The 25,934-nt window shown below is 41.0% G+C and overlaps 1 protein-coding gene across 1 annotated transcript in view; it reads left to right on the top strand.

Annotated features, from left to right (window-relative positions):
- Positions 1-25,934, top strand: part of LOC124805749 (myrosinase 1-like) — a 56,816-nt gene that overhangs the window by 17,158 nt on the left and 13,724 nt on the right. Inside the window, exons 4-8 of the mRNA XM_047266317.1 lie at positions 2,660-2,793; positions 11,143-11,277; positions 14,449-14,571; positions 16,697-16,880; positions 22,778-22,872. Of these exons, the coding sequence (XP_047122273.1) occupies positions 2,660-2,793; positions 11,143-11,277; positions 14,449-14,571; positions 16,697-16,880; positions 22,778-22,872 (671 nt within the window). The remainder of the gene's footprint in view (positions 1-2,659; positions 2,794-11,142; positions 11,278-14,448; positions 14,572-16,696; positions 16,881-22,777; positions 22,873-25,934) is intronic.

Below are 25,934 nucleotides of genomic sequence, written 5' to 3'. Positions count from 1 at the left end.
CCCGAATTAGAGAACTGCTGCGGAAGCAAGGGGAACTTCACAGCAAACATAAACACAGCCACAGCCTTGCAGACAAACAAAAATTACGCGAAGAGGAATGTAGAGTGAGGAGGGCAATGCGAGAGGCGTTCAATGAATTCGAAAGTAAAGTTCTATGTACTGACTTGGCAGAAAATCCTAAGAAATTATGGTCTTAAATCAAAGCGGTAGGTGGACCAAAACAAAATATCCAGACACTATGTGACTAAAATGGTGCTGAAACAGAGGATGACAGACTAAAGGCCGAAATACTAAATATCTTTTTCCAAAGCTGTTTCACAGTGGAAGACTGCACTGTAGTTCCTTCTCTAGATTGTCGCACGGAAGACAAAATGGTAGATATCGAAATAGACAACAGAGGGATAGAGAAACAATTAAAATCGCTCAAAAGAGGAAAGGCCGCTGGACCTGATGGGATACCAGTTCGATTTTACACAGAGTACGCGAAGGAACTTGCCTCCCTTCTTGCAGCGGTGTACCGTAGGTCTCTAGAAGAGCGCAGCGTTCCAAAGTATTGGAAAAGGGCAGTGGTCATCCCCGTTTTCAAGAAGGGACGTCGACCAGATGTGCAGAACTATAGACCCATATCTCTAATGTCGATCAGTTGTAGAATTTTGGAACACGTATTGTGTTCGAGTATAATAACTTTTCTGGAGACTAGAAATCAACTCTGTAGGAATCAACAGGGGTTTCGAAAAAGACGATCGTGTGAAACCCAGCTCGCGCTATTCGTCCACGAGACTCAGAGGGCCATAGACACGGGTTCCCAGGTAGATGCCGTGTTTCTTGACCGGCAAGGCGTTCGATACAGTTCCCCACAGTCGTTTAATGAACAAAGTAAGATCATATGGACTATCAGACCAATTGTGTGATTGGATTGAAGAGTTCCTAGATAACAGAACGCAGCATATCATTCTCAATGGAGAGAAGTCTTCCGCAGTAAGAGTGATTTCAGGTGTGCCGCAGGGCAGTGTCGTAGGACCATTGCTATTCACAATATAATAAATGACCTTGTGGATGACATCGGAAGTTCACTGAGGTTTTTTGCGGATGATGCTGTGGTATATCGAGAGGTTGTAACAATGGAAAATTCTACTGAAATGCTGGAGGATCTACAGCGAATTGACGCGTGGTCCAGGGAATGGCAACTGAATCTTAATGTAGACAAGTGTAATGTGCTGCGAATACATAGAAAGAAAGATCTTTTACCATTTAGCTACAATATAGCAGGTCAGCAATTGGAAGCAGTTCATTCCATAAATTATATGGGGGTACGCATTAGGAGTGATTTAAAATGGAATGATCATATAAAGTTTATCGTCGGTAAAGCAGATGCCAGACTTAGGTTCATTGTAAGAATCCTACGGAAATTCAGTCCGAAAACAAAGGAAGTAGGCTACAGTATGCTTGTTCGCCCACTGCTTGAATACTGCTCAGCAGTGTGGGATCCGTACCAGATACGGTTGATAGAAGAGATAGAGAAGATCCAACGGAGAGCAGCGTGCTTCGTTACAGGATCATTTAGTAATCGCGAAAGCGTTACGGAGATGATAGATAAACTCCAGTGAAAGACTCTGCAATAGCTCGGTACGGGCTTTTGTTGAGGTTTCGAGAACACACCTTCACCGAGGAGTCAAACAGTATATTGATCCCTCCTACGTATATCTCGCGAAGAGACCATGAGGATAAAATCGGAGAGATTAGAGCCCACACAGAGGAATACCGACAATCCTTCTTTCCACGAACAATACGAGACTGGAATAGAAGGGAGAACCGACAGAGGTACTCAAGGTACCCTCCGTCACACACCATCAGGTGGCTTGCGGAGTATGGATGTAGATGTAGTCATCATCACATCTATCTAGCTTTCCAAAAAAGAAATGTATCCTGGGTAGTCATCGGCTGCATGTTATTAGTTTTGGAAGACAGTCCTGTCTGACGAAGAGTATATATGCTGAAACCTGTCATAAAGTTAAATTAAAAAAAAATGCTAGCGAATACTGCTGTGTTTCTACAAATTTCAAATACTAGATCACTGTGTCCATCATTTTACTTACGAGACTTTGCATCTGTAAACAGAATAATTTGGAATTATTTTGTAAAACCTGCTTCTGACATGTGTCAGAATTTAAAAAAAAGGGCACTGATAATTGAACCCACAGATATCATACAGTTTTTCTCCCGACAAAGATCAATCGGTAGAAGAGCTTAAAGGTGTGGTAGGGTTTCAGTAATTTACTGAGGTATATTTTTTTATACACTGAAGGTCTTTTTTTGTGAAACCCCTCTACATACAACCCGGAATACGACTCGAAACAGACAGACAGGAGCACTCGCATTCTGTCATGAAAATACAACCTGTGCTTCAATAACACAATGAGAATGGCTCAAGACTTTCTATCAGCAATGCCTCTTATCTAAGAATCTCAGATATGTACTTGATAGAATTATCTTCCAAAACAAATTCATCGCAATCATTTGCTGCGGCTGTTATGAAACGCTGGAAAATCGAAAACTTTCTTAACACATTCAGCATCTTCACCGTTTTTTCTTAAGTCATAAGGAAGAATCCAGATATAAACCCAGCCTCTGTATACTAAAACTTCATATATCTTTACAGGCAAAGGAGAGAGCATCTGGGACCACATGCTGCACGAACATCCAGAGTACGGTCACAGAGGGGAGAATGGAGATGTAACCTGCGATTCGTACCACCATTATGCTGAGGACGTACAGGCACTTAAGGATTTGGGGGTGAGTATACAAGAGTGGATGTCTATCGTAGAACATTTAATTTCTCTGCTGTTTGACATCCAGGTCAGCAACTGAAAGCTACAGTACGCCTACATAAGTGTATGTGTGTAACTGCCATACGGAGAATCGGGTTACAATAATTTTAATGCAAGGGCCTTGGTGAGTGTACTGGAATGGGGTTCTGCGATGCTGACTACGGCAGACAGAGCGCTGTGTTGATGTGATGTCCATTAATGCCACCTCCTAATGACACCACTTGCGAAGAGTGACACTGCAAACGGTCAGCACTGAATCGTTGGACACGGTTGGAATTCGGAGCTGAGATCAGAGGTACAGAGGCTCTTCCTCATTATCATACCAGACGATGGTATATCGAAATTCACCCTTTATCCATTAGACTAGGACAAAGTCAACGGCCTTATACTTACCAGTTTGTTGTCAACATGAGTAACAAAACTGATGATCCAGTTCCCGATATCCATACTATTCCCCAATATTAAAGGTAGAGGCGCTAATCACACAGCAGAGCAACCAAACTATCTCCTCATCCGTATTCATTAACTCGTGCACGAGCGATGGCGTTCAGCTAAGAATGGAAGTTTGAAGTCCCGGTCCTGGTAGCCACTTCCATCAACATAAATTAGCCTGCTATAGAAGGAGAAGAGGTGGCATACGGTTTCCGATAATCACATTCGAAGCCAAAGGACCAAATAGAATTCCCATCCTCTTTGCAATTTCTCATACATTCAATATAGTCTGATGATGTTCTGTCCATCGGATGGAGACATTAGGTTCGGCATCTGTGTTGGAGCTCATTCGTGTGTCATCCTCTCCGTGCTGTCATGGTTAGCTTAATAAATACCCCACAATACACAATTTCATTACACTCATCATGTCACCTTACGCCTCTAGCCAGCCTCACCATGATTTGAGATGCTTAGATGTGCTTTCGTACAAGGCGATTAACAAACATAGACACCTCCAAGTAATTAAAAACCATCTCTGTGGAATTTAGAATCCTGTTCTATTCTTTACTACTAAGACTGCTGACCAACCTCTTATTTACTATTGATTTTATTTCGAAGTGTATGTATCACCATATGCAAATTTTTTCCAGGGAAAAATATAGAGAAAAAGGACAAATAAAAGGCAGAGTCTATATGTACTGGAGAGCAGTAGCTCAGAATCCTATTTCTGTTACGACCATTGTAATAGGCTTTACCTGTTACCTCAAAATAATGACTACCGTTATAATCCTCTACAAATTTGAAGGCCTTCTTATTACTCAAGAAGTCACAGTGAACGAAAAGATGACTCCACTATGGTCGGTTGTTGCGAATGTAGTAGAATAGAGAATCTCTGTGGACTGAACGTATTTTTTGCAGTCGGTGCCCGTGCAGGTAGACCTTGGTCGCTACTCGTCACAGCTGTTGGTACAGTGATGAGCAATCATTCCGAGTTCATGGAACTCTGGCACACGGCCGCCTCATCCGCCTTCCCAGCCTTCAGAGGTTGCAGTTGGATGTGAGACATTAGCCAGTTCATGACAGTAGTTGCCTTGGGTCATTACGCAGTTGCCCTGTCCATTTTCCAGGGCAGAATTTAGCAACGTCGCCCGTGGTTAAGCCCCACCATTTGACACAGTGGGAGCAATTACATCATGCATATGCAGTGATGCAGCCTTTCACAGTCAGAAAACTGGCAACAGAATTGTCATGTGGTAATTATTCATCGAATCTCCCCCCTCCCCACCCTTTCCTTACGTTACCAAGATCTTTCTGCTACCAAGCTTTAATAGAGGAAGTAATGCCCGTACCTTTTGATTAAATACCAGTAGTATTTTATTTTGTGTGCAAACTTCTTGGCATGTGTTAATGTCTGTCTCTTGTGAAAATAGGTTCAGGACATTTCAGAGCGCTGCTCTCACCTATGTGACTTAAATTTATTTAAATTTATGGAAACTAACTAGAATGATTTTCTGTGTTTGAACCTCTGGTCACCTCCTCACTCCTGTAAATATTTGTATTTGATCCCTTTATAAGTAGGTATCAAATCGATGATAGAGATTACGCAGAGGAATTTCCTGATGGTACGGACAGTTTTTACAGTTTCTAACACACAATTCAACAAAACCTGACGTTTTAATTCCACAGAATGGGCGTATGATTAGTGAAACTGAATAGTTCAGATTTCTAGGTGTTCAGATATTAGTAAACTGTCGTGGAAATCCCATGTTCAGGACTTTGTACAAACACTTAATGCTGCCATTTTTACTATTCGAACGGTATGTGATGTGAGTGATCGTTCGACACGAAAATTAGTCTACTTTGCTTATTTTCATTCGCTTATGTCGTATGGTATTATATTTTGGGGTAACTCTTCCAATTATGAAAAAATATTTTCGGCTCAGAAACGGGCGTTTCGGGCAATAAGAGGTGTAAGTTCACGAACCTCTTATCCAAACCTGTTCACGAGCCTGGGTACTTTGACATTGGCTTCTCAGTATATATATATTACTTACTGTCACTTCTTGTTAACATTATTAGCTTATTCCCAAGAATAAGCAGCTTTCACTCAGACAATACTCGGCAGAAATCAAACCTGCATTTGGATCGCACTTCCTTAATTCTTGCGCAGAAAGCTGTGCGGTATACTGCTGCATCCATTTTCAATAAGCTACCACTACAATTCAAAACTCTTAGCAGTAATCCACGCGCTTTCATATCGAAAGTGAAGTATTTCCTTATGGGTGACTCCTTCTATTCTGTCGAGGAGTTCCTTGAAAAATTAAGCTTGTTCTTGTTGTATTGTTGATTGCGTTTACTTGAAGTTATGGCTTAACTTTTTCGGGTTGATAAATATTTTAGTTTATTTGTTATTACTTTTACGTTGTAATTTGATGTACTGATACATTCAATGAGCTCGGTGATTTCTCCTCAATTTGGTCCTATGGCCGGCCGGAGGGGCCGAGCGGTTCTAGGCGCTTCAGTCTGGAACCGAGCGACCGCATCGGCCGCAGGTTCGAATCCTGCCTCGGGCATGGATGTGTTGATGTCCTTAGGTTAGCTAGGTTTAAGTAGTTCTAAGTTCTAAGGGACTGATGACCTCAGAAGTTATGTCCCATAGTGCTCAGAGCCATTTGAAACTTTTTTTTTTTGTCCTGCGGTAATTGACATGTAAATTTAAATAAAATTAATGGAAGGGCACCGTTAAAACCTACGCGGGACAGCCCTTCAGGCTGAGCTAGATCAGGCTAGGGAAGATATGGACAGGTTAAGGAGGGAGAAGGGCAAAGAGAGGTGGGAAGTGGCAACAGGTAGCAGAAGGAACAGGCCTAGAACTAAGTCTGACAGTTTTGTGGTGAATGTCAAAAATAAGTTTGACCTGTTGCTTCAGTTAGAAACTGATGAGCCTCAAGCAGAGGTAGGTGTAGACAGGACACAACAAACTTTCAATAGGAAATTGAAAAAGAATGTAGGAAAGTCATCGGTAAGGAAGAAAGTTTTGTTGTTAGGCAGTTCTCATGCCAGAGGTGTAGGCCAACTTCTGCAGGAGGAATTAGGACCAGAATACCAGGTCACAAATTTTTTCAAACCAAGTGCTAGTCTGGATCAGGTGACAGAGGATTTAGCTTCACTCTGTAAAGGATTTACCAGGGAAGACACCGTGGTTATTGTGGGAGGGCCAGGGAACAGCATTGACAGAGATCCTGGGTACAGTATAGCGTGTGACCTGGTAAAGATTGCGTCGGCAACGAGACACACCAATGTTGAATTTTGTATCTGTCCTGAGACGCCATGACCGGCCTCATTTGAACTCTTCTGTTGGGAGAGTTAATTTGGAGTTAGAACAGCTGCTTGGGTCGGGTGCGGGGGCTCATATTGGTGTGGTTCCTGTTGATTATCTCAGTAGGTGGGACTATACCAGGCACGGCCTACATCTCAACAGGAAAGGGAAGGGGAAACTGGCTGGGGTAATAGCAGGAAATTTAAGGGGGGGAGGCACTGCCATGAATGGTAAAATACCAGTGGTTACAGGTGTTGGAGCAGCACCTTTTTTAGGATAGGTAAGACAGAAAGATGTCAAGTTCTACAAGAGGTCAGGATTGAAACAAATCTTCAGTTTAGGAAAGAAATTAAACAGCACAATTCTAGCACATTTGATCACCAATCACAGCTATCAATTATAAATTTTCACCAATCACCAGAAATTTTATCTCCACCAAGTTGTATCTCAGTCCTAGGTAATTGCATTGATGAATTAAAGTCACCCAACCCAGTTGACATAATCTGCCTCTCTGAACACCATGTGACCACTGGTATAGGAACTAGGCCTAAGCACAATGAGAAACTCAGACGGGAGAGTACTGCAAATGTTAGGATAAGGAAAGGTTCTCATAAAAGTATAATTAAAAATAATGTAAGTATATTTCATCAAAATATTGGGAGTTTAAAGAATAAAGTAGATGAGCTTCTGGTTTGTTTAGAAGATTTAGAAGCTGAGAATGAAATAGATATACTATGCCTGTCTGAGCATCACATTGTTACTGATATGGATAAGGTAAACGTAAGTGGATATAAGCTCTCTGCACATGTAATGAGAGAAAATATGGAGAAAGGAGGAATTGCCATATATGTCAGAAGTTATCATTGTGCAAAAAGTATAGAAACAAAAAAGTTTTGTGTAGAGAAACATATAGAAGCATGTGCCTGTGAGCTTAAATTAAATAAAGGCACATTTATAATTGTAACTGTATATAGGTCCCCATCAGGAAATTTTCATCTATTTCTGAAAAATTTGGACTCCTTGTTGTGCTCTCTGTCAGACAGGGGGAAGCAAATTATTATTTGTGGGGAATTTAATGTAGATTCTCTGAAAGAGGGTAATAGGAAAAATGACCTTGAAGTATTACTCGGTTCTTTCAATTTGACACCCGTTATTGATTTCCCTACTCGGGTGGTAAAGGATAGCAGCTCACTGATAGATAACTTCTTTATAGACCAAGATAAGTTTAACCAGATAAATGCTCAGCCTGTTGAGAATGGTCTTTCTGATCATGGTGCACAGCTAGTTACAATATATGACATAGCTCCATTCAGCAATACTAAACAGTCCTCCAAAGTAGTACGTTCAGTCAACGATTTAACAATTGCAAATTTCAGGGAAAGCCTACAGCAGTTAGACTGGGATGAGGTGTACCGTGAACCTGATGCCAATTTAAAATATAATTTATTTCATGACATTTTTGTAAATGCATCTGAAAACTGCTTCCCCAAGAAAATAGTTAAATATACTTGTAAGAAACCTTGTAATAAACCATGGCTTACTAAGGGTATAAAAATATCTTGTAACCGGAAAAGGGAAATGTATCTGACAGCAAGAAAGAGTAGTGACCCAGAAACTATCAAAAATTATAAAAACTACTGTGTTATATTAAGAAAAGTTATTAAAAAATCCAGGAGTATGTGTATCATGTCTGAAATCAGCAACTCTGATAATAAAATTAAAACAATTTGGAATATTATTAAAAGAGAAACAGGTCAACCAAGAGCAGAGGACGGCAGTATTACCATCAAATTGAATGAAAACTTTACGAACAAAAAGTCAGAAGTTGAAAATATTTTTAATAATCATTTTCTAAATGTTGTGGATATAGTAGGATCCAGGTGTTCATTAGAAGATGCTAGGCTGTTATTGGAAGAGGCCATACCTATGCAATTTGATACAATTGAAATCTCACCCAGTTCTCTCTCTGAAATTAGGAAAATAATAAACTTGCTTAAAAGCAAAAACTCACTTGGAATTGATGGCATTTCCAGCAAAATACTAAAAGCTTGTTCTCAACAGATAAGTAAGATTCTCAGCCACCTGTGTAATAGCTCTCTGGAACAGGGCATTTTCCCTGATAGACTGAAATATGCTATTGTTATACCTTTGCATAAAAAGGGGGATAGATCTGATGTCAATAATTACCGTCCAATCTCCCTTCTAACAACTTTACCCAAAATTTTTGAGAAAGTAATGTATTCAAGATTAGCTTCACATATCTGTAAAAATGAAGTACTAACAAAATGTCAGTTTGGTTTCCAGAATGGTTTTTCAACAGAAAATGCCATATATGCTTTCACCAGTCAAATTTTGAATGATCTGAATAACCGAAAACCACCCATTGGGATTTTTTGTGATCTCTCAAAGGCTTTTGATTGTGTAAATCATGAAATTCTGCTAGACAAGCTCAAGTATTGTGGCATGAGTGGGACAGTGCACAAATGGTTTAATTCGTACCTAACTGGAAGAGTGCAGAAAGTTGAAATAAGTAGTTCTCGTAACATGCAAAGATCAGCACATTCCTCAAACTGGGGAACTATCAAGAATGGGGTTCCACAAGGGTCAGTCTTGGGTCCTTTGTTGTTCTTATTATATATTAATGACTTGCCATTCTATATTCATGAAGAGGCAAAGTTAGTTCTCTTCGCTGATGATACAAGTATAGTAATCACACCTGACAAACAAGAATTAACTGATGAAATTGTCAATACCGTCTTTCAGAAAATTACTAAGTGGTTCCTTGTAAACGGACTCTCACTGAATTTTGATAAGACACAGTACATACTGTTCCGTACAGGGAATGGTACGACGCCATTAATAAATATAGACCTTAATCAGAAGCATATAGCTAAGGTAGAATATTCCAAATTTTTAGGTGTGTCCATTGATGAGAGATTAAATTGGAAGAAACGCATTGATGATCTGCTGAAACGTTTGAGTTCAGCTACTTATGCAATAAGGGTCATTGCAAATTTCGGTGATAAACATCTTAGTAAATTAGCTTACTACGCCTATTTTCACTCATTGCTTTCATATGGCATGATATTTTGGGGGAATTCATCACTGAGGAATAAAGTATTTATTGCACAAAAATGTGTAATCAGAATAATAGCTGGAGTCCACCCAAGATCATCCTGCAGACATTTATTTAAGGATCTAGGGATATTCACAGTAGCTTCTCAGTATATATACTCTCTTATGAAATTTGTTATTAACAACCAAACCCAATTCAAAAGTAATAGCAGTGAGCACAACTACAATACTAGGAGAAAGGATGATCTTCACTATTCAAGATTAAATCTAACTTTGGCACAGAAAGAGGTGAATTATACTGGCACTAAAGTCTTTGGTCACTTACCAAATAGTATCAAAAGTCTGACAGATAACCAACAAGTATTTAAGAAGAAATTAAAAGAATTTCTGAATGATAACTCCTTCTACTCCATAGAGGAATTTTTAGATATAAATTAAGAAAAAAAAGAAAAAATATTTAAAAAATAAAAAAAAATAAAAATAAAAAATAAAGAAAAACAAAAAACACAAAAAAATAAAGTTGTTATATTAACTTAAGTATGTTGTTAAATTAACCTAATTATGTCATGTATCAGAAAATTCGACTCGTTCCACATCATTACGAAATATCGTATTCATGATCCATGGAACTAGTATTAATCTTATCTAATCTAATCTACACCTGAGAAGCGAACAACTGAAGTAGCGTCAATCGGAGAGACTCCTGCTAGGCAGTGAGTTAAACAACTTCGCTCGGTGCAAGCGTGGATCGATGGAAACTGGTCCATCAGACTCTTTCCGAGAGATGAATACTGAACTGGCATGTACCCTTATTTACCTTACTTGCCTTCCTCTCTCTTCCACGATAAAACAAAAAATTAAACATAAGAACTCACTAGATCTAAGTGTGCGGACTTCCACGGCCAGTATCCTTGTGAATAAATTACTTTAGAGCCCTATGTCACGTAATTATGAGCCCCAAAGGCAACTGTAAAAGTATCGTTTCAACCGTCTTTACAGCAGTCCTCTTCGGAATAACTAAAGAGAGAAGTCGTCTTTTTTTAAATTTTTTTATTTTTTTTTAACAAGAGGAAAAAATTTATATATCACGACTAATGGGATAATGCCGATTTCTGCTAATAAATGTATGCAATAATTGCTAGAAAAGCTCCATCGCTTCAAGATTGTGTTCCTTAGAATCAAAGTTATCCAAACGATAGAGGATCTTAAACTAATTATTTTGAGATAAGGAGCAAGTGATCGCAAAACAAATCGTTCAGACAGTATGAGATGGCCTTGAATGAAGATTGGGAAAAAAGTGTATTCCTGCGAAGCGCTTACGTTTCATAGCAAACAACCGCTTGCTGCTTCCATGTTGTTGGAATTATCTTGATATTATCAGTGATGAAGTTTGGTGTATTCTACATATTCTTCCATAGAGTCGTCACGCTGAATGCTACCGCCTTGCCAGTTGGTACAAACGCTAGTATGAGACTATGTTTGTTCCAGGCTAAAGTATACCGTTTCTCCATTTCTTGGTCTCGTATACTGCCTAACGGGGACATAGACGTGATCAACCAGGCGGGGATTGACTACTACAACAACCTCATCAACCTGCTGCTGGAGAATGACATTCAACCTCTGGTACGTACGCAAGAGAACCTGTTTGATGAAACGTGTTATCAGAGAAACAACGCGTTTTCATAGGTGTGTTGGTTTACTCTTTAAATGGTAAGACGCAAAGTACTATTACATCCGTTTGATTCCAATCTGTGAGCGCATATACCGATTATAAGTCGTATTAGTCAGATTACTTCTTCGATTTTTTCATATATTTTGTTCCCTTTTCTTCTTTTACGCCCATTTCTGCTTACGTAAATTTTCTTCATATTCGCCTAGGATTTGATTACATTTTTTCGAGATTGTCCCTTCCATAATGACGAATAGCTACTTTTATAGGTTTTATCCGGGTTTTAATGCATCCTGCGCCGCGAGGATGTGGTAGAAGAATATTTATTTTACCAGTTTCATCCATATCACTTAAAAATTACATCATGATCAGGTATGAACAAATTAATAATGAGTCCACCATCAGTAATCGGAAGCAAGAAGATGAATGTCAGTATAACCGATCTCTAATATGAAAACAAACTGGGAGAGTATTGAGCATACAGTAGTTGCTATCTCCGAAAGTACCGAGCAGTTCTGTGGTCTCAGCACTAGACGGTACTTTCTACTCTAGAGAATACATCCGTAAGAAATAAATGAAATATAAATGAAATAAATGAATATAGCCTTATCTTCCTTCACCACAAAACGATCAAATGACACTATATGTTTTCCTATTTGACAGCAAAACGAAGTAGTTAAAACCGCTCTTCTTTCTAGTGGTTCACCTACGTTTATAATAAATCATGACCTGTTTCCGCCGATGATGCTCATCTGCAGATCGCTGCCTTCAGTTACTATAAGGATCGCAATCACCGACTCGAACTGGCCGTAATCTTTTCACAAAACGTGTCAGCGGCTCTCTGTTGCATGTCTGTAGACTTCTTCCACGTGTCAAATCGTCAACCAAGCGTTTTAAACATTGCTAGATCGCGCATCGTCATTGAGTCTGACAGTGCTTCCGTTCCGTATACCAAGTGCCGCTTGTCATAGTCTCCTCTAACCAGCCTGGGGTGGTTTGTGAAAGTAACACACAAGTATTTGGTGACTGGGAACACCTTCCCAGAGACAGAGGTGTTGCAATTATGAAGAAACAAAGGAAGGTAAGCAAGATCTCTGTTCCACACTATTCAGACAGAATTGTTGTGTCTGCTAATGCTATGGGTCCATTCCATGGAATAAAGATATTTTCTTTAATTTTTAATATGCTGCTGCAACATTGTGATCAATGTAGATGTGTAAGACCTCCAAGCACAGCATGATCAAACTGTCTCGTACTCATCCACCTGAAACAGCCCCATAATAAGTCTTACTTTGTAACAGAAGAATGGAAAAATTATAATGTATTCAAAAGAGCAAAGGCCATGGCTAAGGTACACCATGCCGTAATTCATCAGAAAGATGTGCCGGTCAGTAGCAAGTGAAAGAATTTTTGACGACGTTGTCATTTCATCGTCCACAGCACCAGGGGCTCTACAGTCATCTTTGGAAAATCTGAATTTCGATTAATAAGAAACGGAAGTAAATTCAGAGGGACTTTTTAGTTTTTTTATTCTCCTGTAAAATTTTAAAAATATACCAGTAATCATTTTCGTTTACTGTAGTTCTGCTAGGTAAAGCAATAATGCATTTCTGTACTTGTATTGTCAGTAATATATCGTTATGCCTCAGTATTAGTGGCACTTGAAACAAAATGTTTGTTATTGGCGTTTACAACCAATTACTTCCTGATACAGCGTTTAGAACATTCCCACTAAGTTATTTATAATCTAAGCTGTCTCTTTATTATTTGCAGTGATGAGATCTGCAATATAATGCTGTGCTACCAGAAGGCATTTCCAATATTTCGGATGCAAATAACTATTAAAAATTGTTACTTTAAAACAAAAGAATGGAAACAAGAGATACATAGTTTTCTGTTGCTCTTTATTAATGTGAGGCTAGGCACTTAGTTTGACATTTCTAGTCTTCCACATTGTCTTATAGTCCACGCAGTTCGTGGTCTCGCGATAGCGTTCTCGCTTCCCGACCACGGGGTCCCGGGTTCGATTCCAGGCGGGGTCAGGGATTTCACCCATCTCGAGACGACTGGGTGTTGTTGTGTCGTCTTCATCATTATCATTCATCCCCATTACGGTAGGAGGAAGGCAATCGCAAACCACCTGCACTAGGACCTTACCTAGCACGGCGGTGCGGGTCTCCCGCGTTGTCCCCTACGCTCTTACGGAATATGGGACTTCATCATCAGCATCATTTTGTCTTAAGGCTGGTGAGGCTAGACAAAGGATAATGTTCACTGTAATCCGCTGCAAATGGAACAATGTCAATAAAGGACAACTTACAGGAACATACGAACGTTACAAAGAATCCTTCATTAGACGATAAGTTTACTTGTCCATCCTTATATATCAACATGTCACACATGCATCGCACTCCAAATGAAATTTATTATAAGCACCTTGCTTAATCTTCTCGTTTTATACTTCCACATTTCTCGTTACTGCTTAGATCTTGCATTTCCAGGACTTTCTTTGTACTCATCATTGACAAAGGTAACGTATTAGTTAAGATACTAGAAAACAATTGGAACTAACAGTAGTGAAATCACCGTCAGTCCATCGACATTTCGGTTTTATGTTAATTCCTTAAGCAAATCAAAGTGAATGTAGGGATCAGTTCTTTGATAAGGACGCGGCAAATTTCGTTCCCCTCGCTTCCTAAGTTCGAACCTGCGATCCACCTGTAAGGCCTGATTACCACCTGGTCTGTGATACTTTAAACCTGAATCTTCAGTTGTCGCGTACACTGTGTGTTTTCCTCGGGAGCAGTGGAACTAGATTTTTGTGTCATACGATATTTCGGATTTCTTCTTTATTTATTTCCTCTCAAGCAGCCTTTTGTGTATTGAATGTCAGTTACTTTCTCAAAGAACGTAGATAATAACATCACACGACTGTAGTATATTTATTTTGGGTTTTACAGAGGAATTTTCGGCGTACAACAGTTGGTTGCTTGCGCCAAAAAAGAATTTATTCGTGCTCTTTAACGCAGTCAGTGTATTTCAGACAGTTTGTAACACTATTACAAGATGAAACTCCAGCGATACCTTAGCCATCTATGTGCGTCACTTAACTCTCTCCTTTCCAGGTGACGATGTACCACTGGGACCTGCCGCAAGCCCTGCAGTACATAGGAGGCTGGCCCAACCCCATCCTAGCGGACTACTTCCTGGAGTACGCCAGGGTGGTCTTTGACAACTTCGGTGACAGGGTGAGTTCATTTCTGTTCAAAACGTTCCTCCTCTTCTTGGCTTCAGACATGCTAAGACCCAAAAATAAGTTTCGTGGGAGCTATACCGCAGTCAGCATAAAACGCATTCCGTGAAGTACGGCTGAGATAATCTTCGTACTGTCTCTAAGTCATCGTCCTACGAATAACGTCCTAAGGCATGCACTATTGGAAAATTCGTGGGGTTTTCGAGAGGTGAAACAACGAATTTAGTGTTTTAAGTTACAGTTTTCTTTTATGGGGGGCATTAAGTGTCAGAGCTTTGACAGTATAGTTAAAAATGGACTTAGAGTAACCTACGATGTGGAAGCGGGTGCAAAACCGGTTGTAAAATAAACATAAAGAACTAAGGCGCAGTTAAAAGAAGCATTTGTAAAATTCAAGTAAGAGAACGAAGAAACTTTCTGATGTGAATAAATTGTGATCGTCACTGATTTGACAGGGCAGCGAAGTAACAAGAGAACTACTGCCGTCATTTTTACTGTCAGAGAAAGAGGACTCCGAATTATCAAACTTACTATAGGTGCATCGATTGCGGCGTATCCGCATTTCATACTGAACCAAATTATATAAACAAAGAGGAATCCTACCTTAGAGACTCATATCACATTTACTGACTTAGTAAAAATTTTAGGTGAATAGATAAGAAGAAGGTAGGTACACAGTGAATCCACGATCATTTGCTAGTTGTTGAAGGAGCCTGTGTAGAAATGTGAAGGTGAAAGTAAAATTCTATTCTCACTTATAACAATGACTAAATGGAGCGAGGGTCTCAAACAGGATTGTAGCCTTCCTCCAACACTAACATTTTCAAGGAATTAATCTGTAAGCTAAAACTTGATATTAAATTAATATACCAACTATCTGTTATTGATTGATTATCGAAACAGTATTTACATAAATAAATATGAAATCCAAATCCAGCTACAGTTATTACTAAGAGCAAGAATATAAAGAGGGGCAAAAATATTGCCACTGTCTCTCTATCATCGCTTTCGAATCAATTCCACAGGCAAGAACTCCAGTCTTAAGGCAGTTTTCAAGAGACTAAACAACGAAGGTGGTCTTTTAAGTTGGTTTTTCCTAATTGTGGTATTAAATGTTAGAGCTTAGATAGCAGACTAAGAGAGAAACTTAGAGGTTGCTTATCAAATTTATATTTACGTAAGTGAAGATGAATCGTACATCCAGCTACAATTACTAAATACACAAATATTGTACTGGAGAGAAATCTAATATTTCGATAAATGCTGCATTCTTGTATACAATAAATTTCGTAAGATTCTGTTCTCGACAGTAAAGATGATGAGGGAATTTGAGTTACACCTAATGCATTTTCAACTTTGAACGGCAAATGTGTGTTAATATTCATAGTTTTTGTATCAGATAGCCACCAATGGAGATCTGCACTAACATTCAGAAGAAGAAGTCAAACAATTGTTATAAACTCTCTGGCAGGTCAAACCTTGTACTATACATGCACAACATGGGGACAGAGGCACGACCCAGACTCAGAACTGTGTATTGTATAGTAAATCAAACCTAAATAAAAAAATACTGCAAACGTCACTGTTTCATTAAAGATGTGCGGAAAGATTTCCACATGCCGAATATATAAAACTCCTTTATTTCATTGGAGCACACTCAGTTTTGACGATATTGTCAAGAGTCAAGATAGTCTCACCTCATTTTACCACAGTGAAGCAAGGGAATTTTATGTGCGTTTTTTTCCCAGGCTGTCCAGTTTCGTAGGAACTGCTGTCATGAAACACTCATTTCCGTCTGTGAAAAAAAATACATGATTTCTAAAAACAGTTTCGTCAGTAATCTGGTTTCCCACATCTTGCATATACACGCACACGTAATTCGACAGAAAAAACGAGGGTTATGGAAGATGGGGTAGTTGGAGATGGAGAATAACTATCTAGGTTCGTCGAATTCCTACCTATACCAAACTGTGCTGACAACCATGGGATTTCTTCAAACTTTCCATTTTTAACTAGCTAATGATACTAGAAGGTGTTTCTGTTCAGTGTCCATTCCCTACACACCAACATATAATGTCATCGACATCTAGCTGTATTGTGATGCCATTTTTCTCTCACAGGTGAAGATGTGGCTAACATTCAACGAGCCTTACGAGTTTATGAAAGGCTACGCCACCACCGGCGGCCAAGCTCCATCGCAGAACGCTCCGGGCATCGGTGACTACCTGGCGGCGCACACCGTCATCAGGGCGCACGCCATGGTCTACCGGCTCTACGACGAGCAGTACCGCTCCACGCAGAACGGTGAGTTTGCACTTCCTTTCTCAACTGTTCCCGAAAAGAAATCACCTGTTCTCAAATCCAGGTGTCAAAATTCCATTCACAGTAAGCAAGTTTTAACGTCATTTACTTTGGAACAAGATGAGGACTTCAGTGACCATTGCTTCAATAACCAACTGCACTATCTGATCAAAAGCATTCAGACACATACTAATGGACATTAATGTGGGCTGTGTCCTCCCTTCGCCTTTGTGATGGCTTGAACTCTGCCTGGGATGCGTCCAATTAGATGTCTGAATGTCTGGCAGCCCATTCTTTCTAGAGCCGAAATCAGAGAAGGTAATGGACGCTGGTGTCTGGGGCGATGTCGACATTTGACGCATACCGTAGGTGTTTTATTGGGTTAAGGTGGGGATTCTGGTCAGAACAGTACACAGACTGTTGTTCGAAAGAAGCCGCTTTATGGCATGGAGAATTCTCAACCTGATAGAAACACTCATCGTCTGCGAGCCCCTTCAATAAAAGGTGTCCGCGTGACTCTGCAGTTAGTGTCTTCTTAAGCGTAATAAGGGAGCTCCACACTAACCACGAAAAACACCTCCTTTGTACTTCACTGCCACCGCTACACGTGATGACTGGTATGGTCCTCACCAAACCCAGACTCAACCAGCGGTTTGCAGCAGGGTAGAGCGTGTGTAATCACGCAAAGTCACTCCTTTCCCATCATTCACTGCCAGGTGGCGTCACTCTACAGCACCCAGCAGCAGTCTCCTAATCAGCATGAGACCAACGTGCCTCGCACCACCGACACACCCAGCGAAGATTCTTCGGGGGCAGGCTGATATGAAATTACAATATATGCCCTTACATCTCATCCTACTATCGTATTTATCTGTGTACTGTGCGGGATGCCATTTTATTTCACCACGTTTCTACCATTACATCAAAACACGTCACTGGTCTAAGATGAAACTGTATAGCTTGTAATTTTATACCAACTTGCATCCGATATTTCGATTTCTTAAAAAATTTTCAGATATTTGCACTTTCCAGCATTTACCATTTTATTCAGTAATGGAGTAAGAGCCCAAATCTAGAATGTAAACAGGGAATATACTGATATATACGCTCAAGTGTCAGTGTATTCCTTCAAGAAATTCCTAAAATGAATTAACAAGCCCATGATCGCGATCTGAACCCAACAGAACACCTTTTGGGATGAGTTGAAACTTATAACTCGCTCAAGACGCATCACTGCATTCTCAGAATTCCGCTGTTGATGAAAAATGGACTGCCAGATATTCTGGCACCTCAAAGCATGTGTCCTAAACAGAGTTAAAACAGTCATAAAGGCGAAGGGTTGACCCACCCTAGATTAACGTTCATTAATATGTGTTCGGAAACTATTGATCAGTTAGTGTGCTTTAATATATTTATTCACACAGTTTTCAGAAATTATGGACTGATGAGGAACTCCGTCCCAATTATCCTGGTAGCATTCATTAGGCGCCACATTCCTGCTCTGACATTATGCAGACGCTCATGCTACAACCAACAAGTGTTTTCAGAACTCCGCCTTCTAATGTTCTCCAAGTTCACTTAGCCCAACAAGGGAAGAAAGGCTTTATTAGAAAGAATGGCACATTTGAGGATCAAACTCTCCATTATCATCAGACTAAAATTGCCAGTAGTAGTTCTTAAGACCAGCAACATTTCTTGAATTTATCAGAGGGCGCGATACTGCTATTTTGTACGCTGAAGTGACGTAAGTCTTGGTATGGAGACATGCCCGTATACAGATGGCAACAGTAGCCCTTACATAAGGTACAAAAGTGCTCTGCGTGCCGCGCGGGATTAGCCGAGCGGTCTAGGCGCTGCAGTAATGGACTGTAAGGCTGGTCCCGGCGGAGGTTCGAGTCCTCCCTCGGGCATGGATGTGTGTTTGTCTTTAGGATAATTTAGCTTAAGTAGTGTGTAAGCTTAGGGACTGATGACCTTAGCAGTTAAGTCCCGTAAGATTTCTCACATATTAGAACATTTTTCTGCAGTGCATTGGTCAAGATGTCATTTGTACTCACGTGATTCATGTGAACTGTTGCCTGATGTGATTTTGGCCGCACGACGGGCGTTAACGGACACTGAAACGTATAATGGTAGTTGGAAGTAGACGGGTAAGACATTCCATTTTAGAAGTCGTTAGGAAATTCAATATTCGTAGATCGACAGCGTCAAGAATGTGCCGAGAATATCAAAATTCAGGCAGTTCCTCTCACTCCAGCCCAAGCAGTGGCCGACGGCCTTTACGACCGAGAGCAGCGTGGAATTTCAGTGCTAACAGAAAAGCATAACTGCGTGGAATAACCGCAGAAAGCCGGCCAGTGTGGCCGACCTGTTCTAGGCGCGTCAGTCTGGAACCGCGCGCCCGCTACGGTCGCAGGTTCGAAACCTGCCTGGTGCATGGATGTGTGTGATGTCCTTAGGTTAGTTAGGTTTAAGTACTTCTAAGTTCTAGGGGACTGATGACCTCAGATGTTAAGTCCCATATTGCTCAGAGCCATTTGAACCATTTGAGCTGCAGAAATCAATGTGAAACGTAAGAAGCACATATCCGCTATGACGGTGCCGCAGAGTGTTGATGGGCTATGCCAGCAGGCGAACAACGCGAGTGCCTTTGCTAACAGCACGACATCGTCTGCAGCACCTCACCTGCCCTCGTAATCATATCGGTTGGACCATAGACGACTGAAAACCGTGGCCTGGTCAGATGAGTCCAGATTTCTGTCGGTAAGAACCGGTTTCGGGTGTGGCGCAGACTACACGAAGGCATGGACCTACGTTGTCAACAAGGCACTGTGTCAGTTGGCGGTGGCTCCATAATGGTGTGGGCTGTGCTTACAAGGGAAAGACTGGGTCCTGTGTTCCAACTGAACCGATCATTGACTGCAAATATTGATCTTCGGCTACTTGGAGACTATTTGCAGATATTCATGGTGCGTTTTTCTATATGTCAATGTGCCGTGTCGTCGAGCCACAATAGTCCGTGATTTGTATGAAGAACATTCTGGACACACAGAGTAAATGATCTGGTCACCCAGACCGCCCCACACGAATGCCAATGAACATTAATGGATAAGGTCCGTTAGCGCACAAAATCCTGCTCCGGAAATACTTTCGCAATTATGCACGGCTGTAGAGGTAGCATGGCGCAATATTTCTGTAGGTGACGTCCAACCACATTTTCAGTCCATGCCATGTAGAGTTGCTGCTCTACCTCGGGCTCAAGATTAAGAGGAGCACGTGACTTTTGTTACCTCAATGTAAGATTTGTGTGTGTGCGTCCGTCCGTCCGTCCGTCCGTCCGTCCGTCCGTCCGTCCGTCCGTCCGTCCGTCCGTCCGTCCGTCCGTCCGTCCGTCCGTCCGTCCGCACGCTTGCCAAAGCGATACGCCACGTGTTAGTGTCCTACGAAAGGCCATATCATCAGCTGCCAGGGGTTTCCTCCTCTGACTTCGTTGCCCGGAAAGATCGGACACAGCTCTCGGTTTGTTGTGAGGCATCCTGGTTGAAATGGCTCTGGCACTATGGGAGTTAACATCTGAGGTCATCAGTCCCCTAGACTTAGAGCTACTTAAACCTAAATAACCTAAGCACCACACATCCATGCCCGAGGCAGGATTCGAACCTGCGACCGTAGCAGCAGCGCGGTTCCAGACTGAAGCGCCTAGAACCGCTCGGCCACAACTGCCTGCTGAGTCATCCTGTAATTGTTGAATAACACACCGTAGGTATCTTCGGATATTGTATCCATCGCATCAGTACATCTTCAGCAGTGTCCGCCCCAGTAGCTGAGTGGTCAGCGTGACGGATTGCCGTCCTCTGGGCCCGGGTTCGATTCCCGGCTGGGTCGGAGATTTTCTCCGCTCAGGGACTGGGTGTTGTGTTGTGTTCATCATCATTTCATCCCCATCCGGCGTGCAGGTCGCCCAATGTGGCGCCGAATGTAATAAGACCTGCGATATGGCGGCCGGACCTGCCCCGCGAGGGGCCTCCCGGCCAATGACGCCAAACGCTCATTTCCATCTTCAGCAGTAAATGCACAAACCGATCACGTCGTTTATCAGATATCTGCAAACACCGGTCATCTTATTTTTGATCGTACAGTGAGCACATGCAAATGGATTTTACCCGATCTATTTCTGTCGCATGGTCTCATAGAGAAGTAATGTCGCTTCGAAACTGATAGCATATTAAAGAGTTCAGAATTTACAATTAAATATGTACTGCCGTTTACTTAAAACTGACCAGCCGATATCGTTTTATTCTTTGTATAACTAAAATTGTGTAACTATTTTATGGGCACGGAAGATGTTTTGCAATTGCAAAAGGAAGCAGCAGACGACAGAGAAAAACAGAGAGCTAAAACAGCTGTTATACTCTTCTCTTGGCTGCGTCGTTGTATATATTTCTTTACAAATGCTTGCTGGTGTAACGCAATGTCATTATCAGTTATCTTCAAGCAGCATAATGATTACGCAGTACACTTGTAAAACAGTAAGCTTTCCTGACGTTACGTGTTCCAATTGGGCATAAAACTGTCGAATATATCACAGTTGAACTCTTGCTTCTATTAACAGTAAAACGCTTTCGAATATAGTCTGACAGCTGACCATAGTTGATGGTTTGCCTCGACACTGCATAATTCTCATAAAAATATGTTATATACATAATTGTCATCATTGTAAACTATGGTCAGCGTAGTCGACGCAACCTTAGGAATGTGTGATGGACATTTTTATGGCAGGTTGTTTCCAATACGCTTCAGAAGTTCCGCTGGGGGACCTTTAAACATCCTCCATAAAGTTTCGATATATCCCCAAATGATTTTCACATTTTTGAGCAGCGACGAAAGACATTCCTGACCCTCGATCTTATTCGGACGTAGAGGAGCACACCTGAATACAGTCATGGTTCTTATAGGCAACTGCAAACATTTTTCCATGAAGGCACTGACCACTTTGTCTCTCTGTAGGAAAGAAGTATTAAGAATCATGGTCATTACTTCTCAAATAATAGTATACTTACATTTTTCCATTTGTCTCCTTTTTATTTGACTGGCCCTTGTACTTTGCGGGGAAAGAGACTGGCAGAAGGTCGTATGCTGTAAAATATCTGGTCGCATTTGATACCAAAACGAAGAAACACGAAATTTGTTGAACACTTTCGTGTTTATCCACGCTACACTGTTACATTCCGCAGTATCGTGGGTTATCGATGCTGCCAGAGCGGGTGCCTCGAAGGTTTCTGCGGGCGCCGTGAGAGCCTCTTTGAACATCGCCGCCAATGAAGAACCTCCAGACCGCCGTCCAACGCAGACCGCGTCAGGACAGTGCTATAAGCGTGACCACCTCGACATCACTCTTCTACCTGTACTTGTAGTTCCGTGATTGTAGTGAGAGTCCCAGGTTGCTATTTGGTAGCAACATTAACCCAAGCGGTTGATAGTTAGCTCTACCGGCAAACATCCAGTGTACACAGACTCATGCCTGTGTCAGGCTTCTGCTTATTATTAGCCACGGCTGATCTGGCCAGCTTCGACCCATTTCTCATTAGCAACGAGCACACAACGGTTGCCGACCCTCAACACAAAACATTACGGGCAGGGCTAATAACCCTAATTATGCCACTGATGTTTCAGATGCGAAGCTGTCGCCCATCTTCCAAGTATGCTAAAAACTCTGTGATATTAATTTAATTATGTAATAGGATGCCAGTCCGTTTCTGATAAAGTTTAACATTCATGCACTGTAAAGCTAGTCTACTCTCGATGCATTCATACGACCATTGTTTTTCCTTTTTCTGACACAAAAAAGCATTAAATGTAGTGCATTGGCCTTTATTGGTAATTATCGTCCTTTTTTTCAGGTAAAGTCGGTATCACACTAAACTGTGACTGGTTCGAACCATACGATGACCTGGAGGAATCCCTGGAGGCTCAGGAACGAGTGTTTCAGTTCCAGGTAGGAGAACCGCACCATAAAATGTTTGATCTCAAACACTGTCTTGTCAACACGATTATCCGTTTAACAGGAATGGGTGATACTGCATAATCTGACATTTACAATGGTATGAGATATTACCAATTTTAAGTAGATGTTATATAAACTTTTGTAGTTGGGAAATTCGTTTTGAGGTTTTATTTCTCTCTACGTGAGATTATGACTGAAAGATGATATTTTTTGACACATTGTGTAGTAAATATGACTGACTGGTGATATTTTTCAGGAGATTGTGTAGTAAGTAAACTTTACTCATTTTGTCGACGTAGTAAATGCTGTTAGGTTCATGGTTATGCCAACGAGATAAGGGATTGTAGCCACTCATTAAGGAAAGGCGAGTAACAATTAGTAAATTGACGCTCTCTGTCTACAGAGCGTAACAGGCCGTTATCAATCGGAAAAAACTTTTGACGAGGAATTAAACCACATTTTTACCGAGAAATTAAATCACATTTTTGTATGTATCATTTATCCATTCCGTGCAAAAAAGAAATTATACGTAATTTAGCTGCCGTAATGTTATTTTCAGTAGAAGCACGTTTATTTCACAGAAACTAGTACTCATAATCTTATGAACTCTGTTCAAATTACGAACCAGGTTTCTCTAAGATATCTGAACAGCAGTGTCTCATAACAAAGTGACAGCTGATATCTCTCTTTGACCCTTCCCTGTCATGAGTAGTTATTACATTATCCAACTCATTTCTTAAAAATTAAGAGTAGTATCGAACTTCCGCGGCACAAAGTAGTGGCTAAGTCGTTCAGCTGTAGTGTCATCTTCCGTAGGTGACATGATAAAACTACCAGTAAAGTGCCCCTTCAACTCTGACTGCCATCGTGACATTAAGTAGAGTAACTCTATGTACCACTACAAGCACTTTGATAGTTTTCTGGGATTCAACAGCTAAGCGCCATTTTCCCTGTAGCAAGAAGAACCGACGGGGGTTCAAATGGCTCTGAGCACTATGGGACTTAACAGATGTGGTCATCAGTCCCCTAGAACTTAGAACTACTTAAACCTAACTAACCTAAGGACATCAGACACATCCATGGCCGAGGCAGGATTCGAACCTGCGACCGTAGCAGTCACACGGTTCCGGAAAGAAGAACCGACATAGTGATCAATCAACACCTCAGCAGAAATAACAATAGGTGCTGATGACTCATAGCATTTTTAGAGATGCCTTAGTACAAGGTAAAATCAAAAGATAATGCCAGGGCGTTGTAGATGTCAAAAATCAATAAAAATAAAAATTCCATTGTTGTATCCGTCTCTTTAGTCATTGTTTAAGCAGTGAGAGCCCATGCAAGAGGAGATCCGTTTTGAAAGAAAACATCGTGATCACCGGAGTAGTTGTTCCCCAATCCTGATAGTTCCTGTAGTCATTACATGGGTAAATATTCCAGAATGAGATTTTCACTCTGTAGCGGAGGGTCCGCTGATATGAAACTTCTTAACAGATTAAAACTGTGTGTCGGACCGAGACTCGAACTCGGTAACTTTGCCTTTTGCGGGCAAGTGCTCTACCATCTGAGCTACCCAAGCACAACTCACGACCCGCCCTCACACCTTTGATTCCACCAGGTCCTCGTCTCCTACCTTCCAAGCTTTACAGAAGCTTTCCTGTGAGAAGCGAAAATCTAAGAAATTCATCTCGAGATCCAGTGTAGCTGTGTAGAAACTGCAGATTGACAGGGCATGTGAACGAATTTGGAATACTTTAAACAAGTGGTGTGCTGTGGTTAGAATGTAGCTTAATTGTTTGGATAGGTGTCATTGTTTTCACTGTGTACTGCTTTTTTTCACACACAACCAAATATTTCAAAAATAAATGCTAGTTAGCTTCAAACTCTCCAAAAAGTAAGTACTGTACTAAGCGTTTGTTCGGAAGTGAATTTTATGTCGAAAGGTGTATGACCAAATAAACAAGAAAATTAGCTTATGAAAAGAATTATTTTATTTTTTAAGGTCATATTTATGTAAGTTTTAGGTCGTAAATGCCTGCATATTTCACTGTTTTAATGTCATTAAAATCCGGGACCTAGACACCACATACTATTTTCGTCCCACTTCAGCGGCGGCTGCGAGGAACTGGCGAGCTCACAGCTAGAAGAGTTTACTCTGTTGCTCCACAGGCTCTCCGACTCTCGAGTGCGAAGAGGGCGTCCTACTTTATGTAGGCGACAAGCTGGCAACGAAACATTGCCCGTGTCATGTGCTCCTGTAGATGAGCGCTGGTCAGACCTCACTACGTCCTATATGTGTGTACAGTGAAATGGGAAATTTGAAAGTGATCCTATATTCAAAACTTATTTTTCAGACAGTACGTTTTCGGACACGGGTTAATCATCAAGGCTTTATCCACAAAGCCCCTTTACAGCCCTTAAAAGCCTGTAATAGGACCTTTGAATCACCTTGTATACAGACAACTCTCAATTGAAATGATTTAAACAATGATTGAAGACTATTTTGGGTCCACATAGGCATAATAAAAGTAAAGATCTTGACATGACATCAGTTGTGGACAGAGCTAAAAATATAAAACAGTTCAACAGAGATTTTGGAGACCCCCTCTAGGGATAAATTTGCTTATGCAAGTACAAATAGTGAACAAAACTTCATATCCTCGTGTTACTATCTCGTACAAAATAATAAAGGGTTTTACTATATTTAAAGTGGGCAGCATTTGTTGTTTGACAGACATCGGAAAGGTACTCCACTCTCGTCACATGTTCGTAATCATGACAGGTTTTATGTTCTCTGCTAATACGTAGAGGCATTGTCTGAAATCTAGCATAACCTCAGTTCTGTATGCTGAGTCCTTGATAAACCCTCATGCATTAATGCATTATAATCCAGCAGAGTCAGATTGGGAAACGCCTAATATGGAAATGTGGTAACAACCCCATGATCATGGGTGGGTGGTTGGGGGTTGGGTGGGGAGGAGAGGGGGGGTGGGCGCAACGTCCTACTGGAAAATGACATCGGGAAGCATAAGTGGAACTGCATAGTTCGCCAGCAT

The sequence above is a fragment of the Schistocerca piceifrons genome, chromosome 7, assembly GCF_021461385.2.
Source record: "Schistocerca piceifrons isolate TAMUIC-IGC-003096 chromosome 7, iqSchPice1.1, whole genome shotgun sequence".
NCBI classification, from domain to species: Eukaryota; Metazoa; Arthropoda; class Insecta; order Orthoptera; family Acrididae; genus Schistocerca; species Schistocerca piceifrons.
Note: the sequence above shows the minus strand (reverse complement) of the source record. Positions and strands in the feature narration are given on the sequence as shown.